Source organism: Corapipo altera, unplaced genomic scaffold, assembly GCF_003945725.1.
Source record: "Corapipo altera isolate COAL_440 unplaced genomic scaffold, ASM394572v1 24b, whole genome shotgun sequence".
Lineage (NCBI taxonomy): Eukaryota > Metazoa > Chordata > Aves > Passeriformes > Pipridae > Corapipo > Corapipo altera.
The window spans coordinates 14,144,225-14,168,513 of record NW_020884888.1 but is presented as its reverse complement, the minus strand read 5'-3'; the positions used below and the strand labels follow the sequence as shown (position 1 = coordinate 14,168,513).

The 24,289-nt window shown below is 40.9% G+C and overlaps 1 protein-coding gene across 14 annotated transcripts in view; it reads left to right on the top strand.

Annotated features, from left to right (window-relative positions):
* Positions 1-24,289, top strand: part of CTNND2 (catenin delta 2) — a 631,505-nt gene that overhangs the window by 350,808 nt on the left and 256,408 nt on the right. For 8 of the 14 annotated variants that reach the window (XR_003527693.1, XM_027643864.1, XM_027643866.1 and 5 more), the window contains 2 exons: positions 6,420-6,592; positions 16,047-16,614. Coding sequence is in view for 13 of the 14 variants with exons in the window: in XM_027643864.1 (XP_027499665.1) it covers positions 6,420-6,592; positions 16,047-16,614 (741 nt within the window). In the remaining variant the exon portion in view is untranslated. The remainder of the gene's footprint in view (positions 1-6,419; positions 6,593-16,046; positions 16,615-24,289) is intronic. The other 6 variants (XM_027643865.1, XM_027643867.1, XM_027643869.1 and 3 more) reach the window with 2 other exon arrangements.

Genomic DNA, 24,289 nt, shown 5'->3' with positions numbered 1-24,289 from the left:
TACTCTTCAAGTTTGGCAGTGCCATGGAGCATTGTTGCAGGAGGACTAGCAGAAAGAAACGCAGTCCTAAAATTTGTAGCAATGATGCTGATTATTATTTCTAATAATATAGCTACTCTTTCAGCATCGGGTTTGTTAAAAATTGATTTTATACTATGCATTCAGTTGGTATATTTTCTCTGTTAGCAGGCACCACTTCAGTGCACTTAGGATATCGTAAAACCTGATTTGACTCCTCTGAATTTGACAAGCATATTCCAATGGATTTGCATATAGTAGCCTTAGCCCTTGGCAGTTTTTGAGCATGCAAAAATGGAAATTTTGGACCTTTCTTCAGTGTACAAGTTGGATTGTTCGGATGAAATATAGGTGTAAGGTTTGTTGCACAAGTGAATGTAAATTTTTATGCAGAGGAATAGGGTATTATTGAAAAACAAAATACACATTTTTCATACAATGGAAAGCTTCTTTTATCTTAAGTATGCTGCAGAGTGTGGTTTGAAAAAAAAAAAAAAGAAAATCTAAGGGATTACGTAAACAGACAAATATATGAAGAAAATAATCACAGTGGTGGAATTTTATCGTTATATTACCTTTTTTTTTTTACTTACTTGTCTGTAATAGCTTGTCACTTCCTGTATAAGACGTAGAATAAATAGAAATTTTATGCATTCTGTTTTTGTAACTAATAATTTTTAGTTGCCTAAGAAAGCATTGGTAGAGCTAGAACAGGTATTGAGAAGTATCCTAGTATTCTGCTGTTTTGAAACAGCCATATGAAGTATTTCTTCTTTCAAACACTTGCTATTCAAGAATAATTTATTTTAAAAATGAAAGTTTTAGTTTGTGATTCTTTTTCTTGGTTGGTTTGGTGATTGGTTTTTTCCTCTGCATGACATAAGAAGGGAGCGGAGGTGGTCTGAAGAGAGCAGAAATGATGGGTAAAATACTTCATTTCCAAAGAAAATATTGCGGTTGAAAATAAAAGGTCAAGTACTTTCACAATTTCAGTTTTTGCCCCATTTTTGAGTCAGCCATAAATGATAATAGTAGCCTGGATTCTTTGTGTCACTTCGGTTTCCCGTAATCAACTGTTACTGTGATGTCCTTGAATTAATAATAGTCTCATCATTTAAGACCACTCACTTCCTCGGTTTGTTTTTTAAATAGCTACACTGCACCTTATTGCAACATTGCACATTGCATTTTCAGAAATAAAAGCAGTGGCTCATGAAAGGATACTGCCAGCACAGTACCCTGTCCCTCACAGGGTGAGTTGGGCACAGAACAACCCCAGCTGTGCATCGAGGGGCTCATCCTGGAACTTTTGGCTCCTGCTTCCCCCTGTTCCCCCTTGGCAGAAGCAGGTAGATGCTGTGGGAGCTCTCCTTCTGCTGTGGTTTGTAATGGAGCCTGTAGCTCACCAGGTTACATTTATGGCCACATGCAGGCTACTAAATGCCACAAATCAGCCTGTTCAGTGTAATGCCATGCTATGCTTATTTTGTCAAATGAAGTATGGCAGGAAGACAGCAAGCCTGGGCTTCAGTGCTGCTCTCTTTAGCGATAGAACTTGGGGTAGGGCTGAGTCTTGGGCTGCCTCTGCTGCTCTTCCCTGTTTGGCTTGAAGTAAGTGTGCAAGACTCTCAGGTCATCCAGATTGCTTAAGATAATAAGTTTTGAAATAGAAAAATAATAGCCATATAATAGCCAACATAACTGATAGTAAGAGGGGTGGGTAAAATAAACTAAGGAAACGGGCTTCACAAGAAGTCTGCACTTCCCCTCCCTGCCTGAATGGGAGATTCATTTTCCTCTAACCCTGCCATGCCTGTCACCTGGTCTCCAAACCACAAAAAAAATTCCTGTTTCCCTTCTCTGAAAAGTCCTCTGGTCTCCATCACCTCTGAAGTTTCATTGTGGGTTGGCTCCTGATGTAGGCACATCCTCCATCTTCATCTGTTTGTTTTCTTCTTGTCTGGTCTTCTCTGTGCTCCAGCAGTTTTCCACAACTCAAGTGCACTTAGTGTCACAAGCTAGACACACAACCTCTCCCTCTCCCTCAAGCTCCTTACTGATCTGGGTTATAGAGACCAAGGTGAACAGCCTGGGGAGGCTTCCACACTGGTCTGCTCAAGGTTAAGAGGAAGAGGAAGGTATTGTCTGCAGAACCTGTCCACCAAACGGGAGACAAGTTGATTACTATATCCTGCACCATAATTTGAAGTCAGTCCACAGCAGCGTCTCTTGCAGTATGATGGCTCTGACTTTATTTCCTGAATTTTTACTCTAATCTGTACTATTTGAATGCAGGAGGAAAGTGGCACTAACTGAATCAGTGAAAAATTGGCACTATCAACTATGAATAATCCAACAGTAATACTCTTTCACAAAGAAAAAGATTTTTTTTTTTTTTAATGTGGTGGTGAAAAATATAAGGGAAACCAGGTAATTATATCTTCCTCATACTCCCAAATAGATACAAAATGTAGTGCAAATTTTTAAAGCAATACTGCAAATCATCAGTACCTGCTATACTAAACCTTATGAAGCCAAAAGGGTTTGTTTTAAATTGAATATTTGTATTTAGTTATGGCTCATTAAAGGAACAATTAAGACTGAATTGTGCTAGCAGTTAACTAGTGATATCAAGTGCCTAGCTGAAAATAGAGAATTTCCATCTGCCTTAACTATTCTGAAAACAAATGAAAAATAGTTGGATGAACTCTTTCTTATACCAACACAACAGAGTTTAAATTTTATCCAGAAAGAAACAGTAAGTTGTTGTCAAGAGCCATCAGCATATAGAAATAAATAAACTTCTCTTCTAGATGAGCTGCAGGCTTTTCAGAAGGTTTGGCTTTACCTTCAGGTTGAAATCTCAAGAATGTTAATGAGAAAAGCAAACAATTTTTTTCCCTATCAGACAAGGCAGGACTGCTTGTAGTTCCTAAATCCTGAAAAAGGAACTTGTGTTTTTTTCAAGATCATGTTGATTGATCTCAAATATATCTTATAGTTTGTATGCTGAGTTTAGATTTGGATACTTAGAGGTGGGCAGCTACTACTCTATTCTGTGTTTGCTTGGGCTTATTTAAAATTCTAGGTTTATTTAAAATATCTATCTGGATGTGTCTCTCAGATTACTTTGTAATTATTGAAATGTAAATATGTTTTAATTTTTCATTACTGCTTGTTAAGGTACAAAATATAAACTGCAATAGAGTATTTTAGTGAAATTAAAACCATACTCTCTAAACTTTTTACATACTTTTTTTTTTTCAATGGATTGGATACGTTTCTTTAAGTGCATGGAAGTGTTTAAACTAAATGAAGCAGGGAATCCATGTATGTGTTTCTAGATGGTGATGTAAATCCCCTAGTGAGCCACAGTAATAGGAAAGCAGCACTTGAAAGCCAGATGCAATGAAAATTTAAACATATTGCGTTCATAGCATGTGATAGTTTAATCATTATTTAAGCTTTAGAAATGTCACAGCATAATTACTTTCAGAATGAGTACAAACACTTTCATGCACAAAAATTGCTTTCTTGCTTCAACTTTTGCTTCTCATGGGAAAGTTATGCTTTTGTGAATTTTCTGAACTTGATCTTGTTCATCACTTGATCACAGACAAATTCTCAGTGAAAACTCAAAATCCAAAAGATTAAAATAAAGCCTACAGATATATTTTATAACTAAGCATGTATTTTCTTTATGCTCTTTAAAAAAAAAAATCTATGAAGCAATTTCTTTCAATTAAGAAGAAAAATGGTAACAAAACCAGTTAAATGGGAAATGCTTTGTAAACCCTATTTGCAGCATCAAGGAATGGAAAGCTACCAAATGCTGGATTTATAAGCACCCATGCAGGATTAAATTCAGCTCCTCTGTGGATGTGATACATTTTTACAAACCTCATAAGCATACATGGAGCCCTGTCTCCTTCTGTACTTCTAAAGGAAATACAGGGACCAGTACTTATGTTCTAAATTTGTCCTGTATCTGGAATGTTCTGATGAATGCAGTTGACTTTGCAGTATAAATTGTGTTGATATGTAAAATCCCAGACTACATTTAGATGCAAACACTTCCACTTTACATAGCCTACTACGATATGAGCAGTTTGGGTTGGATTTTGGAAAATAGCAGTTATAATGGTTCTGCCATATCTGAGAAACAGGCTAGAGAAAGAAATACTCTCCATGTATTTTGGGGGTGGGGTTGTTTGCATATTTTCTAAGCAGTAATCTCTTTGGAGCAGCTGTAGATCCTTATAGTAAAGACTTAAAGGTCATAAAAATTGCCCTTGTACCAGGAATGTACTGGAACTTTTTCCATCGTGAGTCTTTGTAAACCTGAACTTTTCACATGTTCTGTAGGAGCAAAATCATCGTAATCATTTCACATCCCTTAAGGTTTGTGTGACCTTCTGTGCTCTCATGAGCTTGTTAGTGCTAACCAGAAGATAAATCTGTCATCCCTGTGGAGCCACTGAGTGTGCTGTAGATGTACCTGTGGAGCTGAAGGTAGACTTCTCTGTAAACCATGCAATGGCCATGGTACAACCCTTTTGTCTCCTCTTGCTGGGCCCTGACAGCAGAGACTAAAATCCGTGGAGACACAGAAGAGAATTAAGCAGTTATTCTTTAATTTAGCTCTTCATGTATCATAGAATCATAGAATCACAGAATGGTTTGGGTTGGAAGGAACCTTAAAGATCATCTAGTTCCAACACCCCTGCCATGGACAGGGACACCTACCACTAGACCAGGTTGCTCAAAGCCCCATCCGACCTGGCCTTGAACACTTCTGTGGATGGGGCATCCACAGCTTTTCTGGGCAACCTGTACCCAAGTTTCACCACCCTCACAGGGACAAATTTCTTACTAATGTCTAATCTGAACCTACTCTGTCAGTGTGAAGCAATTCCCCCTTGTCCTGTTACTACATGCCCTTGTAAAAAGTCTCTCTCAGTCTTTCTTGTAGGCTCCCTTCAGATACTGTAACGCCACAATTAGGTCACCCTGAAGCCTTTACTTTTCCAGACTGAACAATCCTAATTCTCTCAGCCTTTCCTCAGAGGAAAGGTGCTCTAGCCCTCCGATCATCTTTGTGGCCCTCCTCTGGACTTGCTCCAACAGACATTCCTCCTGTGCTGGGAACCCCAGAGCTGGATGCAGCACTCCAGGTGGGATCTCACCAGAGCAGAGCAGAGGGGCAGAATCCCCGTACTCGACCTGCTGGCTACACTGCTTTGGATGCAGCCCAGGACACAACTGGCTTTCTTGGCTGCAACCTCACATTGCTGTGTCATGACCAGCCTCTCATCCATCAGCACCCCCAAGTCCTTCTTGGCTCAGCTTTTATTGATACCAGGAGTTGCCCTGATCCAGATGCAGCACCTTGCATTGGTCATCTTAAACCGCACATGAAATTCTCATGTACCCACTCCTTGAACTTGCCCGGGTCCCTCTGGGTAGCATCCCATCCTTCAGGTATGTCAACTGCACCACTCAGCTTGGTGTCATCTCCAAATTTGCTGAGGGTGCACTTGATCTCTGTGTGAAAACATGACTGTTCCCTGTCTGATACATGGTCTAAGGGCAAAGACTGGGAAATTTGCTATGGGCACGCAGTAAGCTAAATCACTTGTACGTGAACTTAATGAATATTAGAACAGGTTTTACAGGATTCACAGAACTACCAAATAACTGTGGAAAGTGTTGGTGTTTGTGGTCATGACATGCCCTTCAGTCTGGCAGCCCCATTTTAAGCTCCCTGCCTACATTTGGCTCTCCTGTCATGCAGTGCTGTGATGGAGAAGGTAAGATAGGCTGACAAAACGGTCCTCAAAGATTCACCGAGATCAGGGTGTGTCCTGCATGATGAAAGGAGCAATTATTATTTTAAATGCTGCCATCCATCCCTACAGGCACTAAAGTATTACATCACTGTATGTATAGGACAGAGTGGCAGTAATCAATAGATGTAATGTGCTGAGGGCCCACGGAGGGACAAGTTAGTATTTCCCAGGCAGAACGACTGGATATAATTAAGTGAAATAAACAAGGCTTATCCTTAGGGGGGAGAAAGCCCTCATCAACTCTTGTGAGTTGAAAAGCAAGATTTCTTTATCAAATAGTACAGTTGGGTTTGTTTAAGCATAGAATTTCTTCACCAGTCGAAACCATATATTTCTTGCAAAGAAAGTAATATGATCCATTGCTTGAACACAATAATGATGATGACTGAGTGATAAAGAAACAAAGTAATGTATGTGATTTTTATTACTGACAAGCAAAACTGAAAATCTGAAGCCAGATACATCTGATAATTTCAAGACTCACTTGACAGATAATACAGGTATGCTCTTTCACTGAGACTTTCTGACTGCTCTCAAATCCTGTCCTCACAGGGCCCAGCCTCCTCTCCCAGAGCGCACTCCAGCTCAATTCCAAACCTGAAGGGTCTTTCCAGTACTCAGCCAGCTACCACAGCAACCAGACTCTTGCCCTGGGTGAAACAGCAGCTGCCCAGCTCCCGTCGCGCAGCAGTCAGGCCAGAGGTGCCATCCAGAGCTACGGTCAGGTACGTCTCCTAATGAATTGGAGTCTCTCACATCTGAAATTGTGTGGAGTACCTCCCAGGAAACAGATCTGTTCACTGCTTGCCTGCACCTAAATTTCTGCCTTTGCTTTCTGTCTTGTTCAACACACCTGCAGCAGGGTGGAGTTACCATCTTAATTTTTGTAAATCTATAGTGGGTTGACTTGCATAGTAATAAAGTAATCCTGATTAAAAAGGAGATTTACATGCCAGTTTTACTTACTTGCTTGCATATATTTTCTGGTAATAGCATTTTTAAGCATTTAATTTTGAAAGCAAATTTCTGTGACTGTGCTGATTAGCAGCCCATACTAAGTTTTAGGACCTGCCAGCTTTGGTATGAGCATATTACTGAAAGCAGTAAGTGCCAGGAAGCAAAAACAAAGCCATGCTGACACCAGATGAGAAACCTGCTTGGGATATCATGCATCACCTGATGCTGTGGCCTAATCCCAAGCGTAAGAATAACTTTTTTTACCCCGTATTGCAAAACAACCAGCTTCTCAGGTTCAACCAGCTTCAACCTGTACATTTGAAACATTTTGAAAGATTGTTTCAGATACTCATGAAAATTTTGTAAATCTCTCTGCCTGTCTACAGGGCCCTTCCTGGCTCTTATATGTAACCCTCTCACCTTCTGTGCTTTTTACTGTGACATCAAAGCCTCTCACTAGGACGTTAAGCTTCAATTTAGAAAAAAATTTCTAGAAGTGTTCATGCTTTCGTTCATAAACAAAGTCTGACTGGGTTGCATTGGTCAGCACAGGTTATGTTCTCTGTTTAGATTTTTACCATCCCAGCAAAGCAGATCATCTCAGTGTGACACTGGGACATTTCATAATTCAGGATTCTGTAGAGGAGAGTAGTATTTGAATTTCAAAGCCTTAAATTGCTAAGAGATTTCAAGTATTATAGTCATTGCTCAGTTTATGGGATACCGAGAGACATACAATATCCTATTCTCTCAATTTGCTCAGAAAAGCTCCCTGTCCTCTAAGACTGAAAAATGACATAAAGCACAGTTAAATTTAATTTCAAAATAGGTAGATACATCTTTTTCATAGAGTCTTTTAGGTTAGAAAAAACCTCTAAAAACATGGAGTCCAACCACTAACCCAGCACTGCCAAGGTCATCACTAAAACATGTCCCCAAGCACCACATCTGCATGTCTTCTAAATACCCTTAGGGATCATGACTCAACAACCCTTCCAGTGAAAAAATTCTTCCTGATGTCCAACCTGAACCTCATCTGGTGCAGCTTGAGGGTATTTCCTCTTGTCGTATCACTCCTTACCTGGCAGAAGAGACAGCCTGGCCACAACCTCCTTTCAGGTAGTTGTAGAGAGTGATAAGATCACCCCTGAGCCTCCTCTTCTCCAGACTAAACAACCCCAGCTCCCTCAGCTGCTCCTCCTAAGACTTGTGTTCTAGACCCTTCCCCAGCTCTGTTGCCCTTCTCCAGACCCGCTCCACAGTCTCAGTGTCTTTCTTGTAGTGAGGGGTCCAGAACTGAACACGGGATTCAAGGTGTGGCCTCACCAGTGCTGAACACAGAGCGATGATCACTGCTCTAATCCTGTTGGCCACACTATTCCTGATCCAGGCCAGGATGCTCTTGTCCTTCTTGGCCATCTGGGCACACTGCTGGCTCATGGTCAGCTAGCTGTTGACCAACACCTCCTTTTCTGCTGGGCCACTTTCCAGCCACTCTTCCCCAACCTGTAGTGCTCCATTGTGGCCCAAGTGCAGGACCCAGCACTTTGCTTCATGTAACCTCACAGAACTGGACTCACCCCATTGATAACAGCCTGTTCAGATCCCTCTGCAGAGCCTTCCTACCCTCCAGCAGACCAACACTCCTACCAAACTTGGTTTTGTCTGCAGACTGACTTAGGGTACACTTGATCCCCATGTCCAGATCATCAGTAAAAATATTAAACAGAACTCTCCCCAGTACTGAGCCTTGGGGAGCCCCACTAGTGGCAGGCCACCAACTCGATGTAGCACCATTCATCACCACACTGTGGGCCCAGCTATCCAGCCAGGTTTCAACATAGCAAAGAGTGAAACCAACCATGCCATGGGAAGCCAGTTTCTCCAGGTGAATGTTGTGAAAAAGTGTCATCTGGAGTTGTGCTTTTTGAGAAGCGTTGCACCCCGGAGGTTAACCTGAAAAACTGTGGTGAAGTCCTTCAGGAGACTGGAAAAAGTAAGACCGTGAAAAGGGAGCAGGTTATGAGAGCAACAGAAGCAAAAACAAAGAAATGAGAGGGGAAGGAGAAAGAATCTATTTTTTCAAAAAGGCAGGAAGGAAAATTATGCAGTTATGTAGAAGTTAGAAATAATTATATTCTTTATATAAATTTTGTTATTCTCATTGATAGAAAAGGATGAATTTATGGAGGGGGAAAAAATAATGATGTAGATTTCTGTCTTTGAAATTACACTGAAAGCCATTGTTTAGATATGAGAAGCTCTCATGAACAATCCACTTCACAGAGAACTGGTTTCCTTCAGAAATGTAACTAGTAAGTTAGTAAGGCAACCTTTCCTATCCTATTTTTCTTGGTATAGAGGGCAGAAAATAGGTTTTCTTCTTGTTTTCCTTCACATTGTGTGGTAGATGTTCCTGCAGGAAAACAACTCAGAGAACTTAATAATTTTTCACACCATGATCCTGCAATCTGACAACCTCAGATCAACTAAAATATATTTTGAAATTACTAACAAACTGCCATATAAACTATGAATTAATGCCATAAAAAGCATATGAGGGAGACTTGAAAGAGGTAACTAAGAAAAGGAAGATTCAAAAGTCAAAATTAAAAAGTTCTGAATACGACCATTGCCGATCCCACAATTAAGGAGGAAAAAAAAGTCAATTCTTGGAATTGTTTTGTTATCCCTATTATAATTAAAATAAGCCTCAGGAGTTGAAACTGCTCAGATTGTGATAATTTCCTTTGGTATTTGTGTGCAAGGAATATAGCTATCTCTCAACGTAAGTGATAGCCCAAATGCATGGAAAAAAATGTAAATAGTCCCAAGGCCAGCTGTGACAGCAAGAACAATTTGTGAAAATGCAATTGTATAAAAAAGAGAAACTAATTAGTCTTGGGACTTCCTGTATAGTGCTGCAAAGTGCAATCTAACATTTTTGTCAATTTGGTGGAGTTCATTGTAGATCATAGAGTTTTTCCTGTGCTTTGAGTGCTTTAGAACACAAAAATTTATCTTCTAAATGCCACTGGAATAGGATTTCATAGCAAAAACTGCTCCTCTGGCAGGGAATTACTCTGCTTCCCCACTGAAAACAGCTTTTCAAACTTGGTGTCCAGATGCTGATATATCCCCTATTAATAAGTGTGGTTTATAAAAAGAAAACTAGCAGATTTTGCAGATGAGTTGCTCAAAAATTAATCTTCTATTTGGACGATGTAACTTGAGAATGACCGGGTTTACTGTAATCTTGAGAGTTGTCATTTTACGTTGTAGATACCATAGGAATATAAAGCATAACGTATTCTACCATGTGTTTGCAAGGGAAGAGAAAAGGAAGTTTACATTTCTGGATGAGGACTTGTTTAGCTTTTGGTGATGCTGCAGTCTTTTCAGAGGCTGAGGCAGCAACACAGGTAAATCCCTACTGTGTATTATCCCATGCTACTGATGCTTCTGGACTGAATAAGCTGACATAGAATTGAAAAACTCTAAAAACCAAAAAGGAGATGGAAAATGAAGATGTTAAAAAAAACCACCTTGAAAACCATTTAACAGTTAATTTTCTAACTTGTCTATACTCTTTTTCCTATAAACAAGTCATAAGTTTGTCATTCATCAGACCACCACACCTCACTAGCCCTATTTAATTCATGAACAAATGAGTGCTAGAATGTGTTCAGTTGTCAAGCAGAAACTGTATACTGGCCACAAGATGATAGGCTGCTTCAAAAACTACCCAGACAAAATCTAAAATAAGTTCTTAACTTCTGATAGGATATAGCAGATGATGATAAGTTTAATAACTGGATTCTAAGTGTGAATGTGAGAAGTTTTCTGTCATTACGGAAACAGATGAAATCTTAAGACAGATTACTCTTATTACAGCACTCAGAGAACAATTCACTAGTAGAGCTTATGGCAGTGAAGATATGCAGTGCTGGTTTGATCCTACAATAGGTAATGATTGCAGCTTTCACTGCTGCTTTAAAAGCACAGATTAACCATCTCTGGACACTCTGAAAGGATCTCACGCAATTCTGTTTCTGGATGTAAAAAACTACGATAATATTATCTACCTTCATCTATATGTGTGACCTTCGAGATCAGGATCAGGTAGGCTGACAAATTTTCCTAACGGTGTTGGAATGTTTGGAGTGGAACAATGGAACGAACTCAGGAGAAAGAGATGGAATACGACACATTTGAGGGATCCAGAGAATAGTCTGGCATCTATTATTGTATAAGTACATTTGAACATAGGTAGCATCTTCTTGATGTTAGGTCAGGAACTTAAAAATGACATTAAAGCACTCCTGCAGAAGAATGGCCCTTCTTCAGGTCTTGCCCAAAGACTGAAGTGTGCATCCCAAAGACTAGAGAATGTTAAGAATTTTCCATGCCCTCATCTGCCCTATGTAAGAGTTTTGATAGAAACATTGGACCAGAGCAGTGATACCTTCAGTGAAGCCTTATGAAAGGTTCTTTGGGCTGACAGAAAAAAAAAGTAGCCCTCAATAGACTGGCAAGTCATGCAGTCTCTGAAAGAGCACAGAGCATAACAGATTGTGAAACAGACCTGCACCCTTAGGGTGTCACTCAAAAACCATAGTAAGGATGATCAAGTTTTCTGCCTAAAGCCAGCAACACACACCAATATTCAAAAGCCTAAGCAGCCTGGAGGAATGTCTTGCACGCAACTTGAGCATACAATTCGGAAATCCTCCCTAGAATCAAGAGAAAGGGTCTTCACCTGGGCATCAGTGTGCTACATATGACTGTTTGGATTCATGAGATATGACCTTGTTTGAGATTTTATGAGCCAAGAGATCGCTGAAAGTTTCAGAGAGCAAAACAAGATGAAAGCTTATGCTGACATTTAATGCTAAACTAAAAATACTTGTGAATAGAATTTCATCCAGACCTAAGATGGGCATGTAGACTGACTCAAACATAACATAACTTTTCAGTTTCTTCTGTTACCTGTCAGAGAAGTACAAAGCACACTGAGTGCAAATTTTCATTTCTCAAAGTTAACTAGTACCATGATTCAAATTTTCCAGCATTTTCCTGGAAATTGCATCATTTTCTCATTCTAATGAAATTACTATGAAGGCTTTTCTGGTTTTAGTTCTAAGACTCAGGTGGTTGCACTGACATAAGTTCCATTTCTTAGTACCTGTGAATTATGCAGCATAGATACACAGAGCCCAGCAGGTTTTGCTTTTGTGTTTTCACATCTCTAAGAAGCAAATGGTTTGAAGGGATTATAGCTGATACATCAAATAGATTTGCTGCACCTGCTGACATCATAATGGTCATCTTGTTCTCCGAGATTTTTGCTATTCAGGTTTTCATAGTGTTACACACCATTTTTCCCTCTGGGAGCAATCTCCAAGAAACAATGTGCTGCTGTTTCAGTAATTAGCAGCTGACCCCAAAGTTTCACATAAACTGTCTAGTCATCTAGGATTTTGTAATTCCTTATCCATGAAAAAATTTTCTGCAGAATAAATAAGTCAACACAGTTATCTGCCCCTCTCAATTCCACTCCATAAAACAGAGATCCTGTCTTGCAGTCTTTCCTTTACTCTGTTTTGGTTAATTTAATGTTTCAATTCTGATTTACATTTTCAATTGGAATTTTTTAAAAAAAAAAAAAAACTATTTTACTGGATTTAGTGCATTAAATGCTTGAATGAACAGGCAAACAACAGTTAGACTGTTGTCTAGTCTCCTATAACCTAACTGTACACCCTCAGTAATTTTCTATATAAAGTTCTACAGATCTTGTTTCGTACATATCAGTAGAAAATGATCTTTGTAAGATTAAATGGGGAAGAAAATATTTTCATAGCTGTAGTTATGTTCTCATGGGGTTTTTTTCATAAATTCCTGCTATTAGGAAGGATATACCAGAATCCATATATTGAATCCAAATAATCAAGGCTACTTTTCTTTGAGATACCAGAAAAATGAAATCTCTGTGTCTTAGAATGGGTATTTATATGCCTATAGTAAGAAAGCCCTTGACTTTATTCACATCTTTGAAGCGGGTTAATGCAGAAGGATATAATAATTGGGAAGCAAATTTGTGCTCAGTTTATTAGTTTAAACACAGTTTTGTTATCAGGTTGACAACAATGGATAAAAAGGAAAATACTTATTCTTCTATATGAAGTGTAATGTCACATTGGAGGATGAACAATGACGTCTGTATGGCTGTCTTAAGCAACAGACTGGGAGAAACACAAGGAGAAACTAAACACATTTTGCCTCCGAAAACATGCATGGAGACTGTTACTGTACACTTGTCCCTTTGAAAAAATATAAGAACCTCATGGTACCTTTAAGACAGGTCTGAGATTAGTCACATCCTAGAAGATACTGCATGCTAATGTTTTCATTACAATCTGTTCATCCAAAAGTTCTCTACTTCACACAGAGCAAATGCTTAGCTTTTTAAGAAGGGCTATACACTGCATTTCTAATTAAGCATTTAATTCTTGTGTCCCACCACTACACTTTGTTCCCTATAACAAATAGTCATGAAATTGGATTTTTTTTGTTGTTTTTTTGAATTAGTACCTGTAGAATGCCTACAGCTTTGTAGAGATTTATTAGGAATATGGAATAACACTGGTTTACTTGAAATTAATTACTCTAAATCCTTGACACATCAAGCAGCGTAGAAGCAGATTAGAAAAAGAAATTTTGTATACATGATGACAGTGCTTGTGTAAAATCCTTATCATCAAGACAAAACTGTCCAAGTTATCAGTATGTTAGCAGTGTGTTGCACTGGTACTATTGCAGAAGGCTGTATTTTTGGAACAGTGTTTATTACAAAATAAATTATTATGCTACTTAACAGTCCAAAAAGTAAAATTAAGAAATATCAATTGATAATGTAGCTGGTTTAAATGACCTTTCATTATGTGCAGAATTTGCTCTGTCCATGTTGTCTTAAATCATGCTGGCCTGTTTTTGTTTCGCAAAAGTTGTTACCATATAGTCTAAACCTGGAAAGTGAAAACTGTACTCCTGTCAAATACATTATTGGACAATCAGTTGCAGAGTAGCCCTTCTTCCCAGTTTAAAGCAGATAAGGTAAGTAGCTCAGCATGAAAGTAGCTTTTAAAAGTTCGTTGATGTTCCTAGAGTTGGCCTTCCTGGTTTTTGTCAGGAGTCTTTCAAATGAGCAACTTGCACTTGATGCCCATTTTTGAAACTTTCAAGGCTTTTGCTTGATGCTGTGGTGTTTGTAACTCCCTGCTGTAATCAGAACAGTCCAACTCAAAAGAGAGGAGGCTACTTACATCTGTGATCCACTTGCTCACCAGGGAGTTACCACACAGAGCACCTCGAGGGAACAGTTTACACTTCATTTATCTGTAAAGCCATTGCTCTTGATGAGGTGCAAAACCTCAAGAAGGTGCAAAACCTCAAGAAGCCAGTGAGGTTTGGGTCTGGCAGTGGTCCCTTGAGAGGTCTGAAATGCTCTAAGTGCCATAGTTTCTTCCATGCTGCTAACAACTGAGAACAAAGCACCAAGAGCAGCTTCTCTAAAAACCTTGTTTCTTGTCGCTGTCAAGGAAAATACCTATTCTTCCCCCAGATGCAAGGCATTTGAGTAAATTAATGTGAAAAAAAGGACAGAAAAATTCCCAGTGAGCATACATAGGTAGAAGTACACATTTCTGGCATTTAAAACCTTGTTTATTCTTTGCTCTGATTAGTTACCTTGTCCTCAGTTCCTGATCAAATCCTTTATTGAGTATCCTAGTGAAAATAAATCAAATTTGGTATGAGGAACATGGTGCTTTTGCTTACTTGTTTAGTTTTTTTTTCTTTTTTTTTTCTGTAGGAGGCTACTAAAAAACCACATTGTTATTTAAATGTATAACAATGCTGCTCTTGGCATTCACCACACCTCTTTGAATTGAGTCACAAAATTCATTATTCACATTTTAAAGCCTCTTCTCACTAAGGAAATCAGTGTCTGAGGTGTGTTTATGTGTCCCAGGGAAGCACTGGTCAGACCGATTCAAACTACACTGTCAATTCTGAGGATGTGGAGCGCTTTCTGGGGTTTCAAGTAAATCCCCTGCATAACCAGAAAAAAATAGTATCTGAATCCAAGAGTGCATCTTTCCAACAGAGTGCTGAACTCTCGCTCACTGCGGGGTGCAGTTATGAGAGGATTTTAATGTTACCAGATTCACAGATGTTCTCCTAAGCTTAAGATCCTCGATAAAAAAAGGGAAAGTCGTCTATGTGTGAGGGCGAGCTCCATCCTCTGCGGCTCCAGAAGCTGCTCAGGCACATAACCGAAATTTCTCATAGGCGGCATCTCCCGAGGATTTTCACTCGCTCCTTCTGCCCAGCCCCCTTCAGTTACTGGCCTTAGGAAGAACTTAGCGCTGCCCTGCCCGCGGCCAGTCGGTCCGTGCGAGGAGCTCCCTTCCCTCTATCCGGATGCAGATTCCCCGCTGGATGCGGCCCGAGGGAGGGCCCGGCCCCGGCAGCTCCTCCCGTACCTCCCGCCCCCTTCGTGCCGCGTAAATAAGTACGAGGCGGGCGCTTGTCGTGCTGCCGGCGGGGCTTGGCGTGAACTGGCTCGGGATTCCCCTCCCTCCGCCCCTTTATACGAGGCCGGGGCCGCGGTTGTTCCGCCGCTGGGGACAGGGAATCCCCGGTGCGGCGCCTCTCCTCGTGCGGACAGAGATTGCTGGAAACCGAGGAAAGTTACTCCATTAAAGCCCCTTCCGTGGCTTCGGCTGCTCTTCTCTAATGTATGCAGAATAAAGGGGCGCGGGCGTATCTCTGTATGTATGTATTTGTTTGACCCGGGGCTAACCTCTGCCTGGTTTAGGGGTCGGTAGGCGAGCGCGTTCCGGCGCCCCGGAGCGCTGTGCCCCACGGCCGGGTGGCGGCTTCAGCCGTCGGGAGGACTTTCGACGCCGCTGGGCCCGAGCCGGCGGCAGGTTTTTTCCCCTCAAAGGCTGGGAACGCTTTAGCAGATTAACGAGCCCCGTAATCCCGCGGGCGCCGGGTGCCGGCCTGCTTCGAGGTCAGAGAGGGGGCTGCAGGCGGCTGGGGGGCTTCCCCGGCCAGCGGGCCCCCCCCTCGCAGCGCCCCGCGCAGGGCCGGGGGGAGCGGGGCGCCCCCCGCCGCCGCCGCCCCCGCTGACGCCTCTGCCTTTCCTTCCCGCAGCAGGGCCCGGGGGGCCGCGGCGCCCACCCGGGCGGCCCGGAGCCGCCGCCGCCGCCCGCCGCCCCGCAGCCGCGGGAGCCCTTCGCGCCCAGCCACGGCAGCGCCTTCCACCTGCCCGAGCCCCAGCACGCCGCCGCGCTCTACTACGCCAGCTCCACGCTGCCGGCGCAGCGGGTGAGCTCCCCGCTGCCCGCCCAGCCCGGCGGCTCCCCCACCAAGCTGCCGCGGGCCGGCTCCGCCGCCGAGGGCGCCGCCTACGCCACCGCGCAGCGCCTCTCCTCCCCGAAGCAGTCCCCCAGCCGCCTGGCCAAGTCCTACAGCACCAGCTCGCCCATCAACATCGTCGTCTCCTCGGCGGGACTGTCGCCGTCCCCCATCCGAGTGACCTCCCCGCCCACCGTCCAGTCTAACATTTCCTCCTCTCCTATCCACCAGTTAAGCTCCACCATCGGCACTTACGCCACCCTGTCGCCTACCAAGCGGCTGGTTCACGCTGCCGATCAGTACAGCAAGCACTCCCAGGAGCTGTACGCCACCGCCACCCTGCAGAGACCCGGCTCCCTCGCAGGTAAAACCGCGGCCGGCAGCGCCTCGGGTCCGCGGCGGGGGACGGGGGGTGCGCGGAGGCGGTGGGGGGCGAGAGACGGGAGGCGGGGTGGCAGGGCCGCCGGCCGAGGAGAGGGGGGAGCGGGGTGGGTTTGACAGAAAAACGGTGTATGTGGGAGGATTGTGGGTGGGTTTCATCCCGGTTCGTGCCCGTAGAGGCAGACTGCCTGCCCGCTGCATGAGGAAAGTACCTGACTTCTCCCGGCTCGTCCCGCCTTCCCGGCGCCGGGCAGGTGTGCGTGGTGCCGAGGGGTGCGGGGCTCGCCGCGCCAAGCTCCCAGCTGTGACCCGCGGTGCGGGTGGGGGTTTGTTACTATGGCGAATCCCTTCTCTGCCGCGATCAGAACCTGTGAGCCTTTTGCAAAGAATCGCGCTTCCCCGGATTTACAGGCGATTCTGGCGTACTTGACAAGTTTGGGGTTACTTAGCGGGAACTCTTGGTGTACCGAGTCGTGACGAGTAATAGGTAGAGGTGATTTGGCTTCAAGTGCTCTTTAGGGAACAGCTGATTTAATGTCTCTGTAACCGCAGACTTTGAGCAGATCCTAAGAAGTGAGATACTGGTGTGCTGTTCTCTAAACCATCTCTCTGCTAAACTGAGCATCCTTCAAGGGGTGGGTTTTTTGTGTTCTCAAAATTCCCAGTTTCATTGCTATAGTAACAGCTGCTATGCTCATATGTTCTCTTCTGTGACATAAATAGATTTGAAGATAAATAGGATACATAAAGAAGTTTGGCTGAGTTTATCAGTCAGGTACACAAGTTTCTCACTGGAGTTAAGACCTCATCCCCCTTTCTCCTCTCACCCACCTCCCCTCCCCCACTCCAGCTGTTGTTAGCATCCTATATAATTCCAGTGTGTCTAAACACACACATTGAATTAACTGATAATAAAATACGGTATTAATCTATCTCCTTGTGAGAACTATTTGATGGAGGGTTTTTTCCTAGTTAAAGGGTAGGGATTTAAAAACTTTTTATATATATATATAACAGCATTTTTTAATTTCAGAATGTGTAAAGCAACAGAATCACTAAATGCTGCTAAAATAGAGATCTTGGGATGCTTATATCAAACCTGTTGTGAAATAGTCAATCTCAAAATACAGAGTGGTTTATCCAGCAGTTATGTTAGTCAAACTTCCCTGACGTAGTCCAACATACTCTTGGCCACAGGTATAAAATACTACCTTTGTAAAGAAAAAATTTAGAATTGCCACAGGCTTTTTATTTTAGGGAGTTTTCTAACTTTGTCCTGTAGCAAGAGTTTTTTGAGTATAAAAAGGCATGGAGGGAACTGTCAGCATCAAAGGAACAGAAAAAATCAATTTACAACTTATATACCTGTGGCTATAAACTTACCTTTGTTGTAGGATAGAAGTCTTTATTTGGGAAGTTTCTAACAGGCACGGTCCATTTTCCTGTTTTATGTACTTTTAGCAATGGAATCTGTATTGTATTGGGGTTTTGGTTTGGGGTTTTTTTTGAAGAAGGCATCTTTGACAGCATTGCAGCATCAAACCTGTGATGATAGCTTAGTCAAAGCTTGTTTATGTAGGGTTTAAGGTCTATCATAATAACTCTGAAGGTGCTACAGTGTTGGAGAAGCTGTTTGTCTTAGGCTAGATCCAAGTTGCGATGTCGATTTAGGCTTTTTTGACCTTCTTGGCCAATAGTGATTCTACAGGCATTCCTAATAGGGCTTTCTACTTCGATTTGAATAAAAGTTAAGAAACTGACATTCATTTTCATGGATTGCTTTTAAATAAAAGCTTTTGATAAGAGTTCTGCATCTTGCATAACCTGCCTCTTTTTAAAGCCTACTGCAGGGAGTTGCTTGATTCACTGATTTATAGCTTTGGTTAAGGAAAAGCCTGTAGATACATGCATTTAGGAAGTGGCTGATGTATTTTTGTGGGAATTTTTGTATGGAAACAAAATAGTGATTGATCGTTTGAGTTTCCTGTTAAGTTTGTAAAAACTGATAAATAGTATGAACTTTTCAAAGTGTTGGGTTGACCAGAACAAACAATCTTCTGAGTCGTATCTCATAGGGATTTGCTTTTAAGATATATACAAAACCCCTCTTTGTTTTATTTTATAACAAATGGAAAATCCTGTAACCTGATTAAGTATTAGGTGGCAGACATGCAGAGATAGTATTGCTATGTGGAAAGAATCAGCATAAGCAACAATAAGTTAATAAATACCTTTTTTTTTTTTTTTTACCCCCCACAGTGGTGACATGCCTTTCAAGTAGTCCTTGAAAGGAGCTCTATCACATGACCCATTCTTTTGCAAAGGTTTACTATTGTGTGCTCTTACTCCTTATTTTCCATTGCCATTCTGAAGCATGTTCCTCATGGCCTCCCTGCCATCCCGGAGTTACCTGTTTGCTAGCAGTGTTAAGTGCCTGACTAATCTTCTAGACTTTCACTGGATTCGATGAAGTCTATGGACTACACAGGGGCTTAAAATTAGCATATGTTTTAGAGCTAGACAGGATCAGATGGTACAGATACTACTAAAACAATACTTTTTTTTTTCTATGGGTATTTTTGCTCAGAACAGGTTGAATGTTTGAGTTGTAAGTGTATTATATTATTGCAGGAATTTTTCAGTCATTGTGTTAAAAATCAAATCCATTGAGAGGAAGGGCATGCAATTGCATTTTGAAAGGCTAATAAGGCTAGTGTTCAGTAAATAACATTTTTGCTTCTTGTTCACAATATCTATGATCCAAAGATGAGTTGAGGTTTTTGATTGGTGGTTTTTTTTGTTGGTGGTGGGTTTTTTGTTTTGGGTTTTTTTTGTTTGTTTGTTTTGTTTTTGTTGTTTTTTATTATTATTATTATTATTTTATTTTTTATTTTTGAGAGATAGGAGGAATGGAGACTAGTTGTCACATTGCACTGATTGATGGTTTGCCTGCTGTGATTAATGTGAAGTTGCATTGGTATATATGTGTCATCACAGGGATGATGTTATATGAAGTAATCTTTTTTTTTTAAATCTCTGTGAATAAAAAAATTATTATTGGTAGTAATTACTGGAAATACAAAAAATACATTTGTTTTAATTATTTTTGCATGGTATCAGAAATTTGTCCTGGAGCTATCTAGTTCATGAATACTACTGGGTTTCAATGTGCTAAACAAGCCAAACTGTATCACTGCCAGCCTTAAGTATTTAAAAGAGAAGACATTCAGATATGATCCATTTTTAAAAAGACTGAAATCAAAAGTTACAGAGATTGCCCAAAACATAATCTGTGTGAGACTTAACTGAAGAGATGGCATTATTTATATTAATTTCCTATTTCCTACAAATTTGATTATGAAACAACTTGAAATTATAAAAATGGCAATTCTTAGACTTCATCCTGAATTTCAAATGAGACATGCAACAGCATGCAATGACTCAGTTTTAACCGAGTAACCTTAGAAACGTCTTCAGAAATGGCTTTTAGTCTAGTTATACTTGAGCTGTTGCCATTGCCAAATATGTGCGTGGATGGATATGTGTGTACATGTGTATATAGTGATTCTGGTGAGTGTACACTTGCTGTGTTTATTCTTAGTCTAGCTGCTTCATTGCTATGATCTGCAATTACAGTTTTAAAAGTATTTTTCTGCTCTGCACCACTCCAAAGCATATTCAGTCATCTGTTCAAGCAACAATTCAAATCTAGAAAGCACAGTTTGTAAATACCTTCTTGGAGCTTCCACACCTAGACTGAGCTACAGAGTGCTGCTGGGAGCCAAACTCACCAAAGCAGCCCTTTTTACCTGGAAGGAGGAGTGTGTAAGACAGCAAGCAGCAGAAACATGGGAAAATCCCTTCAGGAGGCAGGTTGTCACACAGGTGCCCATTCTTCCTGTTCTCTTGAAGCATCTCCTGCTGGGCAGAATCAGACAGACAGTACTAGAGGAGTACTGAGTTTATTTAGGAGAAAAGGGAAAGGAGGCAGTGAAAGTGTATGGTTGAGGTAGTTTGTGCCTCAGGTTATATGATGGGAGCAATCCCTACAGAGTCATTCCTGTCTTTTCATCCAGGCTTAGGGAAAACTAAGGACACATAAGGCAGTGGAAAGTAATTTTATGCATTGTTTTATTACAAAAAAAAAAAAACAAAAAAAAACAAAAAAAAAAAACCCCAACAAACCAACAACCATAAGGAAGATAATTATGTTTTAAGACTGCATAATGCTTCATAAGCTGTACTAAAAGGTAAAGTTTAAGAAATGAGTGTTGGTGTGAATCACTTTGTATAATGTTAGCTGGAAAGAATATTATACAGCTGTCCTTCGTGTAGTGGTGACATGTTCCGCTGAAACAGGAGCTGCAGCACCCCTCTACGCAGCCCTGGTGCCACTGCTGCTGAAAACTTCAGTGCTCAGCCTAGTGTTTACAAGTATAATCTTCTTTCAGTTTCCTGTACAATCAAAATGAAAAAAATTTTTCCTTTCTGAGTAGGACTGTCTGTATGCATGTGTAGTATTAACACTAAAATAGCACTGGTTTATACAAATGTGACATGAGTTATTACATAAAATATGCTTTCCACTTTAATGAGCAAAAAGTTCTAAGTTTATCAGTGTCTTAATTGATTCCTTCTGCTCCTTCATCTGTTTTGTCTCACTCTTCTCCCTCTTTGCTGAGGACCTTCCTTTGCCCTTTCTCCTGTAAGCTTTTTATTGCATATGATGTGTTGAACCCTGGTTTCCTGTTGAGATTTATGACAGGACTTTTATTTGATGGTGAATGTTGACATGTTTTGACATTTCAGTGTGAAATCATAGGGGCACACAACAGCTTAAGCAACTTTGTATGGGATAATTCATGTACATTACCACTAGCATGGATTTATATTTCCTTTTGATTGCATGAAGATACTGGATCATCTATGTATCACTTGATCATTGCCTTCTTTAAAAAAAAATTATTTGACTAAATGCTAGAATTCTCTAGTAAATTGTGCTGCACTATGTATTTGTGCTAGAATGGCTGCATTACTGTTAAATTACAAAGTGAGTCTAAATCACCACAGAATTAAAAGTTCTCTTGCCTTAAAATCCCCACCTGAGACACAGGGCTGAGCTAATAAAACAGTCTAGATGTAATGTACCATTGTACTTCTCTGGGCATTTAAGGAAGAGAAATATTTGGATTCTTCTGGCATTAAGATAAGCTGCAGGATTTCAACTATCTATATGATTGATCATAACAAAAAGGACACTCAGTTGTTTCCTGTAGCTGTTTTGTATTTTTACAGAATCCTGTGAGTATCTCTTTTATGGAGAGAACCAAATTACTTCATTAATTTTAACCAAAGTAGTTTTCCACAGATTTTTTTCTAATTTTTTTTTCTTTGTTTTTATTAGCTGGAAAATTCCTTTATCTGCTGTCAGAGGCTTTACACATGGGAACACTGTTAATGCTCTTTTGTTCTGGGACAGACTCTGCAGTCCTAGGATTTTTTTTCTCATTCCACTCTTGTTTGTTCTGAGACTTTCTTTCAGACAAGAAATCCAAACATAAGATTTTGAGTAATATGAAGTACTATTTCAGATATTAATCAGAGACTTAGAATTTGGTGTCTTTCTGATACAAAGTTGCTTGTTTCCACATTGTAACCTGAAATTAGCTATACTGATGTTGGTTTGGAGTTGATACAAATACACAACTCATTGTTTACTTAGCTTTTCTTTGCCGCTAGTTCCATTTATATCTTCAGTGATAAGTATGTTTCTAATTGTTATAACTGAAACATTTACAATGGTACTCAATTCCAAGTTGGACAAGGTATCCAGAATTGACAGTGTACAGCAAAAAACCAGAAGGAATAAGGTGAATGCCTTTGAAATATCTTATTATTTCCATGATTTTTGTTCCTGTATGTTTCAGATCTAGCTTACATGAAATCATCTGCTTGTGGGAGAGGAATAATTGATAAGAGCCAAATACAGAGACCCCATGTGCATGGATATATCTTTCAGCTAATGAAACATGAACTTTGGTTTCCAGTGTGAGCAAACAGTAGAAATATGTCTAAACTTGGCTCCTGTTCTTGCACTGACCTCAACCTTTCCCTTGCCTCCCGTTCTTGATATCGGAAATCTTTTGACTGATTCTCCTGATGGTCTTCCAGAGGGGTGTGAAATCAAAGACTATTGCAAACTAACTAGGTTTTAGGCGAAGAGTACCAGTCTGAAACATTGCTGAAAGTAGATTCAACTCCTGTGAATCTGCAAGTATTTTAACTGAATGACTGGGAAACTGGCTGGCAGTGTCTGTTTCTGGCCTTTGAGGTGAGTATGCTTCTGGGGCGTACTGAGGCATGTGCTGCTACTTGTAACCACTCACGTGACTTCTGGCCTCTGGTCCTGAAGTTTATCAGTGTTCCTAAGAAGGCCAGGATTCAAATGTAAGCATGTAAGTCACTTGAAGGAATTTCTTAAGCATCAGAGCAGCATTTAAAACGTCTCTGGTTGTATATTATATACCTGATGAGCAGGCGCACAAGAAGGAAGTGAAGCTGGGCAAAAACCTAGCAGAGAAGAGTGTGTCCCTAGCAGAAGGATGGTTAATCCAAGGAGCTGGAAATTGTCTGTCAGATTTTCTTGGCTCTTGAAATCCAATGGAATATGTGAAGTCAAAGAACAATGTTTTGGGAACCTCATTTTTATGGAACTTACATTAAAGCAATGGAAATACATTAACCAGTGTTGGCACTCCAGTTCATATAGCCGTATCTTGGTTATGTTGATTTTGTATTTCATTTAGTATATGAGATTTTAGGAAGGGACTAGGGCCTCATAAGCAATTATATGTCTAAACTTTTGGGTCTTAAGGGCATGCCAGTGAGGCTGAGTCTTGTCTGTACCTGTTAGCCCCCCATTTTTGTCTTCAGATCTCAGTGGTGTCCTCATGTACCTGTTGTCCACTTCATTTACCAGGAGTGCGATTCTGTCTTTGGCCTCAAACTCGCTTTTTCAGAGCAGAAGGGAGTGCTGTTGTATGGGGTAGGGAGTATAAGACAAGGACAAGGTCACCTTCTATCAAATTTCTGATACTTAGGCTTTTGTGGCATCAGTGAAAATTTTTTCTTGTGCTGTATGATCTGACTTGGGATGACTGTGCTTGTCTTGCTTGTGCACTGGGGAAGGAAGACCCATGTGAAAGCTGTAGCTTCCTCAGGATCTGAAACCCTGTTGTAAGGCCTTATCCAATAGCCTGGAAATGTTTATTGCAAAACTATTGATAAAAAGTACAGAAATCTTTGGTCCATCTTGGTGTTCAGGTATTTAAGAGAAGTGAAAACATGCCCTTCGTTTTTACTGTGGTGGAAAACATATCCTTTCCAATTGCTGTTGCACAGAAACTGTTTGCAGTAGATGGAGTGGCTGAGATCTAGAAACTCAGTATGTGGCTCATCAGTGATGTAAGCATTCATTTGTTGGGTTATCTAATAGCTTTATGATTTTTTGTGTGCACACACCTCTTTAAAACAGTGAAAGTGCCTTTGATCAAAAGTAAGTAATTAACTGTGGAAGGAAGAAGATTGCAAAATGAGCAGTTGAGAAAGTTTCTCTTTATTTAAGGTCAGAACTTGGGTGGGGAGATGCCCATTTCTGC